Source organism: Vulpes lagopus, chromosome 1 (genome assembly GCF_018345385.1).
Source record: "Vulpes lagopus strain Blue_001 chromosome 1, ASM1834538v1, whole genome shotgun sequence".
In the NCBI taxonomy this organism is placed as follows: domain Eukaryota; kingdom Metazoa; phylum Chordata; class Mammalia; order Carnivora; family Canidae; genus Vulpes; species Vulpes lagopus.
This window is the reverse complement of record NC_054824.1, coordinates 49,182,295-49,194,880: the sequence shown is the minus strand read 5'-3', so window position 1 is coordinate 49,194,880 and position 12,586 is coordinate 49,182,295. Positions and strand designations below refer to the sequence as shown.

General features: G+C 38.6%; 1 protein-coding gene across 29 annotated transcripts in view; it reads right to left on the bottom strand.

The window, feature by feature from the left end:
- The window catches only part of DST (dystonin), a 481,436-nt gene that overhangs the window by 184,756 nt on the left and 284,094 nt on the right, over nucleotides 1-12,586 (bottom strand). For all 29 annotated transcript variants that reach the window (XM_041769040.1, XM_041769112.1, XM_041769077.1 and 26 more), the window contains one exon: nucleotides 6,370-6,536. In XM_041769040.1, coding sequence (XP_041624974.1) covers nucleotides 6,370-6,536 — 167 coding nt within the window. The remainder of the gene's footprint in view (nucleotides 1-6,369; nucleotides 6,537-12,586) is intronic.

Genomic DNA, 12,586 nt, shown 5'->3' with positions numbered 1-12,586 from the left:
ATAAGCAATTTGATTTTGCTTCACAAACTGAAGTACTTGTGACTTCTCAAAAAATTAATAAGCTTCAGGGCTCTGTGTTTAAGCCTAGCCTATGGCCACACACAAAGTAGAGCCCATACTTGTGTGTACGCACACACACATACACACCCTCACACCTCTGGGTTCTGCAGCCTAAGGGTAGGCCTGGTTCTGAAGGAAAGAAAAAATCACCTCATCAACACTAATGCAACTTCCTTTGGGAACATTTCAAGCCCTAAAGGGCCTCCTCCCAGTATTAAACCAGTCCAATCCAGTTTAGCTTATAAGGTGTGACTGAATCCAAGCATGTGGCTGAATCACAGGCCTCTAGGTCAGACTATTAAACAAGACTCGGACTATAGCCTTATAGCCTAATCTTCCCAATTATAGCATCTTTAAACATTTAATATAATGAAATAGGAGGTGCCATTAAACTCTAATTCAAAATGCAAACAACGAACAAATTAATTGCTTTCCAACTACACTCAGACACGTGAACAACTTCTGGCTGCCTAATTAGAAAATATCTAAATGGCATGCTTCTGAATACCATTTATTTCAAAAAAGTTGAGTCTTACCTGAGTAATATATAAATGACATGCTTGTGAAAAGAAGTCCAGGGGCTCACAGGTAAATTTAAATGAATGAACGGCGGCATAAATTAAAAACAAGACTAAAACTAACAGATACTGGTAAGCAGAGATAATCTCTCTGCAAAACATCCCCGCCCCCCCGCCCAACACACACACGTTAGTCTTGACATCCTTAGCATCTTTCTATCCCACCACCTTAGCTTTGCCCAGCTCTAAGGCACATTCTGCACTGTTCTTCTGGCCTGTGGGCACACATTCGTGTTCAAGCCTGCTCAGGCATACATGTTTTCACAGTGAGTGCTGCTGTTCTGGAACTTGGCTTTCATCAATGTTCTAGGGCAGCTATCTACGTGTAGTGACTGATAAATTAAGACAAGTCAGGGGTTGAATTTCCAGCTAGAAGTCAGAGCTTTCTTTCTTTCAAAAAGAAAAAAAAATCATTTTCACTGTGATAACTGAGCACACTTTTAAATAACAACACAGAAAAAAATCAGTTGAATTCTCTGTTTGGAACACCTACTATGAAGAATGTGTGCTACTGATGGGAATTTTAGTCCTCTATATCCAAACTCTACGGGAGTGATTAATCCTAGAGTTTGGAATCCCATAGCTGCTGATTCTCAGTTAATTCTACTTCTCTAGCTTTTGAGCTACTTACTCATCAAATGCTTTTGTGATATCCTTTTGATCCAAGTCCATCAAATCCAGTCTTCCTTGTTTTACTTTTCTTTTCTTTTTTGTTTTGTTTTGTTTGTTTTGTTTTTGCTTTTTTTCCCCCCTCATATTCTTTTCAGTGAACATTAAGGTTAGGGTCTAGAGTGAGGCTTATTTACCCGAGATCTTTCACCAGTTGTGGTTTTCAGTGAAAAGATTTTAATATGCCTTAAAGAAAACTTAAAAACTATACAAACAAAACAAGTACAAACTAGTACAGATATATGGCTATTTCATTATTTTAATTCTTTCCATTAAAAATTGAACATAACAAAGAGACATTCCTTGAAGGAATTAGCAACAGTTTTCTAAGACAGAAGTTCCCTAAGTTTCCTAAGACAGAATTAATAGAAAAAACATAGTGTTTGTATTATTAACCTATTTATTTTTAATTAAAGTATAGTTGACAATGTTATATTAGTTATATTAGTTTCAAGTGTACAACATAGTGATTCTACAGTTCTATACATTATACTATGCTCACGATAAGCATAGTTATCTGAATCACTGACCTACTTAAATAGGTCCTATAGGGGGACCTGGGTGGCTCAGTCGGTTAACTGTCCTACTCTTGATTTTTGGCTCAGGTCATACTAGGGTCATGAGATCAAGCCCAGAGTTGGGCTCCTCGCTAGGTGTGTACTTATGATTCTCTCTCTCCTTCTCCCTTTGCCCTTCTCCCTGCCTGCACACACTTGCTTCTTCTCTCTCTTAAAAAACAACAAAAAAAAAATCCTATAGAACTATCCTTTATAATCTCTTCCACTAAATCATACTTACTACTTTATCATTCTTATTACCCATTGTGTAATCTAGGCTCTTCACTTTAGGATAATATGACATACCAAAACTATATAATAGTTCATCTGTGCTTTTCCTCTTACTTATGCTAAGTATTTTAATGTTCCTTTAATACCCAAAATGTTCCTCTCACTATGTTATGAGTTGTTGCAATGCTATTTTCGTTGAATGCTAATTCTGTTTTGCAGTTAACGTTGTTCCTCATTAATTTCCTACAAGGGACAAAGATCTTTAGTTGGCATTCATAAGTGTACTATTCATTTAGTCATTGCTTTTTTTTAAGATTTATTTATTCATTTATTCATGAGAGACACACACACACAGAGGCAGAGACACAGGCAGAGGGAGAAGCAGGCTCCATGCAGGGAGCCTGATGTGGGACTCGATCCCAGGACTCCAGATCACGTCCTGGGCCGAAGGCAGGCTCTAAACCACTGAGATACCCAGGCATCCCTCATTTCTTAAATTCATCAAGAATTTTCATAAATCTTTGCTAAATATCATTAGTTTTCAACACTGCACTATCCAGTTGCTCAGGTCAACAGTTCCATTTCTTGATACCTACTTTGCCTGCAGGGGATTATAATAAGTAGTTATAGAAGCCTCTGAGGACTGAGACCCCAGAGCAGTCACCTCCATTATTTAAAAGGTAGGTCACGCTGAGCACATTAGTTTCCCTTTTGAACCCCAGTTTCTTCAATAATTTGATCATTTAATACAAAGATAAAAATGGAAACAATGTCATCTCTTTCATAGGACTGTGATCATTTAAAAAGCTATCATATATAAAAACAGCTAATACAGAAACTGATACATCACAACAGTCTGCACATATTTCTTGGGTGCCTTCTATGTGACAATTTCTTTTTAACTTCAGGGATCATCTATAAATTAGTGTTATGATAAAAATTTCTCTTCATTTTTACTTCATGTTAGTATAGTACTGCTTACTAGTAGTATAAACAAACATTAACTTTAAAAGTCATAGTCTATATTAGAGCACTAATAAAAATATATGCTGGACAATCCAAATCAATGTACCTGATTAACTTTTGATAGTATTTACAGTAATACAAAATCTGAAGGATGCTATTATTCTGTTCCCAGTTTATATTAGTATTTCTAAATCTTTAGAAGATATGTATACAAAAATCTGACAAGATCAGTTACTACAAATAATATTGGTTTACTTTTAAGTGACAAACAGTATCCATTTTCCTTCTAATCTCCAGAGAAATCTTTCATATTCTCCCTAGAGCATGCAAATTTGCTTCCAAGGAGCACCACATCCCTCCTTCTAGCCACGGAAGCAATCTGAGGGCTCTTTCCTGCTAAACTTCCACTCCCTCTTAAGATCCTTATCAACCAAGTATCCCATACAGTTAGAGTTGGTATTTGAGTAAAAACCAAACCTATGAGTCACCTCAGATCATTTTTATTACATAAATCAAATTAAACTCATATAAAAAAAAAATTTTGGGATCCCTGGGTGGCGCAGCGGTTTGGTGCCTGCCTTTGGCCCAGGGCGCGATCCTGGAGACCCGGGATCGAATCCCACGTCGGGCTCTCGGTGCATGGAGCCTGCTTCTCCCTCTGCCTATGTCTCTGCCTCTCTCTCTCTCTCTCTGTGTGACTATCATAAATAAATAAAAATGAATAAATAAATAAATAAATAAATAACTTTTTATCTAAAAAATACATCCCAAGCCCAAGTAAGTGGATACGTTTCTACAGCAAATTCAAATACACAGCAAAATTTATGGGAATAATTTTTAAGTAAAAACAACTATAAATTAGACATTACTCTCTAAATATGATTATTACTGTCCAATAACCAAAAATCTGCTTATAGTGATTGTTTATAACTTTCTCATTTCCCTTTAGAGTATGTTAATACATTCAACACTGAAAACTACCTGTAATTCAACCCTATCCATTTAATTCTTAAAATGCTAGAAGAAAAGTACTTGATGCTTTAAGTAAAAAGCCTGAAGGCCTTAGCTAGGAATACTGTTCTACACATGAAAGTTATCTTCTAGTGAAAAAGGCCACTGTAATATTTTATGAGGTACAGGGTAACTTAACAAACTTCAGCAACAAACAAATCTTGTGAGCATTTAAACCTGATACTCAGTATTTTTACCATGAATTCTAACAAGGGAAAACAAAGCCAACTGGGAAACTGAACTTCAAAGTTAAAGCTTAACAATTTTTTTAAATGATCTCTCTGCCAAATTAAAAATTCAAAGCAAATAACATTCACAAAATCCAAATTCTTTCCTAAAACTATATGAGCTCTATAACATTAAACTCCCCTAGGAAATTTCACCGTCTCTGATATAGTGACTTATTAAAGTACTTAGGAGAAAAACGTACAGAAAAACGTAATTTGTTCTTCTACTCCTTCACAAGTAATGAAGAGACAATGTCTGGAAACCATTGTTTTTAAAAGTCAATTATTTAAGAAGAATAGCTGGCTTCTAAATGCTTTGCTTCTACTTAAAATACTTCAAAGAGAAAAGAACACACCCTCAAAGATGCATCATGACATAAATCTTTCAGGTACAACAATCCAAATATTTTTATTCAAAGGGCAAAAAGATCTTATAATGCCAGGTATAAAATGTGCCCAACTATGCAGCCTTCTGATAGCCTCATGTTTTAAGTCACATGAGAAGTGCATTGTGATAATTGAAATGTCTGTAACCACTAAACCCTCTTGGCACTCTGTTACTCAAGGAGATCTGGTACTTTATCTTCAACATGTGTAGGCAAGTTGATTATGGTTTTTCTTTTTAATCAGGCCAACTCTACCTACCTCTACTGAAATGTTGTTCCAGGAAGCCCACCACCACAGTGTCTTAAAGGGGCACTGGGTGTGGATGTGTGGGAGATTCGTTACAGTGTTACGTGTTGAAACTTCCAAAATAAAAACAACAGAAGGAGAAGAAGGGGAGAGAAAAAGGGGATGAAGGAAAAAAAAAAGAAAGCGAAAGGAGACTGACTTGAAGAATGGGATTTTAAATCAAGTAGACTGGGATTAAAATTTTAGCTCTATAATATATTAATTAGCAGCATGACCTTGGCAAACCCAAGGTTCCTCGCCTATAAAAGTGGGATTATAACAGTCCCCATTTTGTGGGACTGCTGGGAGATCTGAATGGGATAATATATGGAAAGCACTAAACAGAATGCCTCACATATAGAAAGATAACCAAATATTAAGTATTATATATAATAATTATTTTTATCAAATAAGCATGTAAGTCTAATGGGTTATAGCTTCAGCCTAGTCTATTTAAGAAGACAGTTCTTGGAGAACATGATGTAATTTTTGCAAAACTAAGAAAAGTAACTGAGATCAAGAAATACATTGTTTCCAGTAAACATTTTCTGGGGATCTAGCTCCTTATAAGACAATAAAAACCTGGAGTCAAAATCCAGAGGTCCTGGCTCTGAATCTCAAAGTTATCTCTTGCTAGCTGTGTAAATGTAAGCAAGTTTTACTCTATGCCTCATTTTTTGTCTTTTAACTGGAGATAATATTCTTGTAGGGATGCTGTGAGAAGTAAATAAATTAATATACGTAAAAGCTGCTTAGGATAGTGGCTGGCACTTAGTAAGTGCTAGGTCAGTGTTACCTGGGATTGAGTTGTAATTCCTACTAGATGGGGCAAACGGCTGGCTAAATTGGAAGAGTATCAACTCTTGATCTCATGGTTGTGAGTTCGAGCTCCACATGGGGTATAGTGATTAATAAAATAAATTTTAAAAATTAATAATAATAATTCTTACCAGAAAATTGTTGGCCACCCCAAAGCTGGCCACTTTTGAACCCAGCTACTCACTAGGATAACAAACCTAGCAGAACTGTAATTTGGACAAGTGTGAGCTCTAAATCTGAACTAAACTCTTGCCCTTCCACTCATCAGTTCTCTGTATGTATGACTGTGCTCATCCACCTGAAGATTCTGTATTATTAGAGCTTACTGTCGCCAAGTTACCAGCAAAACGCAAAGACATATTATAGCTTGGTATGTCTGCATGTATGCACCAAGCTTAGAGTGATGATCTGGGAGCAACAAGAATGTGATTATTTCTACTTGTGCCTGGTCTGTATTTTCTAACTTTCTGCCATGTACATGTATTGCTTCTGTGACAATAAAAGGTTATTTCAAAATTTGGAAATGGAAGAAACACTTTTCATATTTGTCTAAGGAAAAAGACCCCACAAATTCCATACCTGTATTTATGAATGATGGCATTAAATAGTTTTCCATCTCTCCAGCAGGTAGTGAAATTTTCACACCGTATTCCAGCGTAACCCTCTGTTGCCTGCTGTGTCCACAGTAGCAATCTCTCCTTAGCAGACATATCCTCTGACTCTCCAGTAACATGGATATCAGATATCTAAACATAAGAGAAAGTGTTAAAACATTAGGAAAAAAGCTAGCTCCAACTGAGAACCTACTATGTGCCAAGAACTTCACAAGTGTTTATTCTACTTAATCATCATAATTCTCACTGGAAAGCTAAGTGTAGTTTTCCCATTTTACATATAGGGAAACTGAGTTTCAAGGAGGTTCACAGATTTAAAAAAAGTAGGATTTAACCCAAGCATCTAGTTTTTTTATTATGCCAAAATGTCAAGCACTGAAAATTCTAATTTTCAATGAGATTCTCCTTTACTAATCAGATCTGTTAAAACAACTCAACCAAATGTTTTTCCAAGTTCAAATGGATCAAAGTAAAACTTACAAATTAATCTATATTACCACTTGCAGAGGAGGATTTGATCCAACAGGTGTTCCATGTAAAGAACAAAGAAGGTCCCCAATTTACATTATATAATAATTTTTTTTTAAGATTTTATTCATTTATTCATGAGAACATAGAGAGAGAGAGAGAGAGGCAGAGCCACAGGCAGCAGACTCCATGCAGGGAGCCCAATGCGGGACTCAATCCCAGGTCTCCAGGATCACGCCCTGGGCTGAAGGCAGCGCTTAAACCGCTGAGCTACCCAGGCTGCCCCATTATATAACAATTTGACCTAAAGTCTCTTTCTCATGAGTCCTTGCTCAGCTTACTCAACATGAAATCTGTATTAATTGACTTTTCCCTACACTTTGTTTTCATTAAATTTTCTAAAGGTCTCCTTCCACTAAATAAAACAGGTCACCAGTTCACGTGATTTACATTTCCTCAAGATCCTCTCTAATAAGAGTCCTACTTAATCTGCTGATAATGACATTAAGGCACAAAGTGACTTTACCAGGGGTCACACAGTGATTCTAAAGCTGGGATTAACACCAACAAACAACTGTTCTCTCAATCAGGGCAGGATGCGAAGCCAAGGGATCAAGAAGACAGGCGGGAAGCCAGGATCAGGATAAGTAAATTAAATAAGGAATTGGAAGCAATACAGAGGGAGTCACAAATCATTTTATAACAGGAAAAAAAATTACTAAAGTCATGAGATTGGCTTCTAGTCCTGGCCACTAGATCCATAGCTTTGAATAGTTCATTTGATGTCTGTGAGTCAACTTCCTCATCTATAAAATGAGGAGGTAGGAGGTAGAAGCAGGTCATGTTTAAGACTCTTTCCAGTCTAACGTCCTACTGTAAAAACAACACAGAAGTCAGAGGTCAAAACAGGCAGAGTCAAGCAAGTGAAAGTAGAAAAATTTAAAAACCCAGACTGAAGAAAGCCTTTCCCATGCAGCAGTGCTAGGCTCAAACAGGAAACCCTTTATTCCTTCCAGCTGCCACAAGAGCCAGAGGCATGGCCAACTGGGGGCCTGGTGCAGGCTGCAGCTTAAAGCCCACACCAGGCCTGGCAGCCCCACGCAACACCACATGGACAAGGGGGCCACACACCCCCTTAGCCCACTATTCAGCACAAATGCCATGCCCTGCACAGCTTGCTCTCCGTCACACTCTGAGATATGCTCCTTGACAGATCATTTTATTTTTTAAAAAATATTTTATTTATTTATTCACAAGAGAGACACAATGAGAGGCAGAGACATAGGCAGAGGGAGAAGTAGGCTCCCTGCAAGGAGCCTGATCCCAGGACCCCAGATCATGACCTGAGCCAAAGCAGATGTTCAACCACTGAGCCACCCAAAGTGCCCCTCGACAGATCATTTTAAGGTAGAGTACAGTGTCTCAAAAAAAAAATTTTTTAAGATTTTTATTTGAGAGAGTGAAGCATTGGGGGGGCAGGGGGTGGGGGAGAGAGAGAGAAGCAGACTCCTCTCTGAGCAGAAGTGGGATGTGGGGCTCAATCCCAGGACCTGGAGATCATAACCTGAGCTGAAGGTAGATGCTTAATCGACTGACGTGCCCCCACAGTGTCTCAATTTAATCTTCTTTCCTAAGAATCTGTGCTGGTCTCTATGACATGAAAAGAACTATGTGCATACATGAACACATTACACAGAATATACATGAAAAATTCCTTTTTTCTTTTTTAATGTGGAAAAAAGAGGAGAAAAATCAGTATTCTTCTAACTTCCAACTGCTACTCTAATCCAAAATTATACTAGAGAGGAGCACCTGGATGGCTCAGGTCAGTTAAGCTCCCAACTCTTTTTTTTTTTTTAAGATTTTATTTATTTATTCACAGGAGACACGGAGAGAGAGAGAGAGAGGCAGAGACACAGAGGGAGAAGCAGGCTCCATGCAGGGAACCTGACGTGGGATTCAATCTCAGGACTCCAGGATCATGCTCTGAGCCGAAGGCAGACACTTAACCACTGAACCACTCAAGCATCCCTCTAGCTCCCAATTCTTGATTTCAGTTCAGGTCATGATCTCACAGTCCTGAGATGGAGACCCACCTCAGCTCTGTATTCAGCATGGAGTCTGATTGGAATTCTCTCTCTCCTTCTGCCCTTCCTCTCCCAATGCACTCAATAAATAAATAAATAGATAGATAGATAAATAAATAAATAAATAAATAAATAAATAAATAAATATCTTTGGAGATAAATAAATAAAATTATGCTAGAGAGTTTTCTGGCACATTCCAGGAGTTTAAATCCCATCTCCACCATTTATGTTCCAGTTACTCAACCGTTTTAAGTTCATTCTCTGGCTTGCAGAATAATGATGGTAAGTGTAACCATGCCATGCTGTGAAAATTCAACAACACAAGCACAGCATAATGTCTGCAATTTTATTATTGTGGGTTTTATTATTTGTTTTGATAAAGGGGGAGGCAAAACTCTCCCAATTCTCCTGCTGTAAAGGGAAGTGTTATTCTCCCAATTCTCCTGCTGTAAAGGGAAGAAACAGTTTTTAAATTTGTTGCCTCAAATAAAAATCTGTAAAAACAAGGGTTCATAGAAACAAAACTAGGAAATGGTGAAGGAGAAAACTGAGCCTACAGGTAAAATCTGACAACAGGTTCCTCTTACTTAGCCTTTAAGAATTTTAAGATCCACTGCTTCTGGAAACCCAACCCTTATCACCATTACATGGGTAATAATGACAACCATATAAAGCAAAGGGAGGTAGCTGGAGACAGGGAGGTACTTTTTTCTGCAGGTCAAGAATATTCCATGCCAGACCCTTCACAGAATCACCTACTCATGAGGAAAGTCAGTGAATTTGAACTACAGGGTAAATTTAATAGGCATAGCATTTCACCTGAGAAAGGATATTAAAGGAAGGGGAGTTTAGAGGTTGCAAACCAGTCTAAATATCAACCAGGAGAAAGTAATACAGTCTAATTAAATACGTTTCCAAAGGATGAATTCCAGATTGTTACTCCCACACACATTATTTCAGACTGTTACAAATGCATACACTATTTTAAAAAGCTGTGATTTTCAAACGTTATGAAGCAAACTTTAACGTACCAAAGACTACTAACACACTGACTCATCTTCAGCTTTTCCTGCTATTTCCAATTACTTGAGTATTATTCCCACAGGGAAACTCAAGGTATTTTTTAAAATGTCCTATTGCCGTTAACCACTACCTCTCTTAGCATATTAAACTTTCCATGATACTGTGCAACTGAAACCAAATGAAAAATAAATTAAACTCTGAAAATTACATCTGCAGTTGTCACTGATGACTCCTGATTTAAAATCTGCGCATTCAGCAAATCAGCCTGAATCCTCTGTCAGTGACAAGTCAGGTCTGATTCCAGGAAGTAATGGAGCTTCCTCCCTTCAAATCCTGGAGGCAATGCAGAGATCAGAGGTGGGCATTCATGCCACCTGGGTTCAGCTTCTAACTCTGATAGTTAACAGGATTATGACCCAGAGCCATCCATTTCATCTCTCTAAAATCCATTTTCTTCATTTTAAAAACTTAAATGATGACATCATCATCTTTACCTCCTTCAGTGGTTCTACAAATTCCATAAAATAAATCCACATCAAATGCTTTGCACAGTGCCTGGCATGTAGAAACCTCTATAAATATTAGCTTCTCCTACCACAATTTTATTAGTCGTACTTGCTGCTTAAAGTTCCTCACCAACAATCTGTCAGCTAGCACCAAAAACAAACAAAATCCTTTCTAGCCGAGTTCCTTTGGGAAACTCGAAGCCCTCATGCCTCACATCCAGGTCATTAATGGCTCCTACCCAAATTCAAGCTCTTCCTGTCACTGAGCCTCCCGTGCCTATATTTCATCCCTGCCTCATCTCTCCTGACCCGGTTTGACACCATTCTCCAGCTTTCCAGAAATGTCTATTCTGTGGTAAACAAAGTCTCCTACTTCTTTAGGACCTCACACCACTTGTACCATTTTACTGAACTGGGTCTACCCCTCTTGCCTCAAGTCAAGTCCCACCCACCACCAGGCCTGCAGGCAGGGCAAGTGAATTCCAACTCCCCCAGCGATGCCCAATCAAGTTTTCCAGCCATGACCCATAGGTACTAAGACCTCATTTTTACACCACAGGCTACTCTTGCACTACCACCTTCTTCTTCTCCTTAAAAATGATCCCTGAACCCACCCTCACAAATATCCAACACCACTGAAGATAGCATGTACTTGTCTCCATCCTGCACTGCACCCTCATGCTCTCCATACCTACTGCTACATCCTGGAACTCATCATCTTATGCCAGAACTAGCCCACCTCAGACATTTAACTTCCAATAGTGAGTTCCTTTTCTTCTACTACTTTCATGCCCAAATGCCAGCTAAACCACTTATCTGACTTCATCAACATCTCAGACTCTCTGACTTGTCTGATTCCATCCCACTCTAAGAGCCTTCTTCTATCTTCACCTCCTTCTCTGTCTGGCCTGCACTACATGATCCACCATTTCAAATAATTTTCTCAAATCCCTCACCAGTTTCTCCTTGCCCTGAAACCCCCTGGCCACACCCCAATCCTGATCAAGTCAGCTGTATGTCTCTTCTACTCTTGCCCTATGCTATAAGCTCCACTACAAAACCATAGTACCCTGTGGGCTGCTGCCACAAACTCCAGTTCTGCAATTCAGCTAAGCATCTCTAAGAAACCTGCACTTCTTGGTGTCCTGACTGGCCACTTTTTCCATCCCTCACAATATCGCTTTCAATATTCTTTACCATTTGCAAGAAACTCCCTAACCTACTACTTCCTTATGTTTAGCAATCACTTTTTTATCTCCTTCTTTATAAAGAAAATAGCAACATGAGTAAGAACTCCCTCCCTTCCCCACCCTGCTACCTACAAACTTGGCTTCCATATAACCTCCTTTTCTCCTGTGCTCAGAATCCTTCCACCTGCTGCCTCCTGGGAGTCTCACTCCATCAATCATTCCCTCCTTATCTGGGGCTTTGCTCTCAGTACTTAAAATACTCAAATCTCTTCTATCCTAAAATAAATAAAAATAAACAAGCTTCATAAATTCATTTCCCTCTCTACTTATCATTGCCTCTCTCTCTTCCCAGTAAGGCAAGTGGGAAAAGAAAAAAAAATCTCTGTATTTTTAAATAGATTTTATTTTTGTATTTTTTAATCTTTATTATCTTTACTCTTCAATTTGTTGTGAGTTGGCTTCCATCCCAATCACTCCACTAAAACTAAGTAGCAGTGACCAAAGTGAGGGAGGTTCCTGCTCATGACTCGATTTTCCCAATTAAAAAAGGAAATCAGAGAGTGAAATGTAACAGAGGATGTGATAGTCACAAAAGGAGGGAGGTCATGCAGCGCCTGAAGAGCTGAAAGATATTGTGAGCAATACCTCCTCTTCTCTAGTCTCACTTATTCAATAAGCACTCATAAATGTTTGTTCGTAACACTACTGGGCACTTGGTCATACAGCCACCCTCATGAAGCCTTCAGTCCAATGACAGAGAAACATCACGAAGAAGAGCTCAAAGGTTGCTTTCCAATCCATCCATTTTCTAATCCTGATCTCTCTGAGGCATCGGTCACTGGCAGGCTCTCCTCCCAGACTTCCCTGATATCAGTCTTTCTTGGTTTTCCTCCTGCCTCTCTGGCCT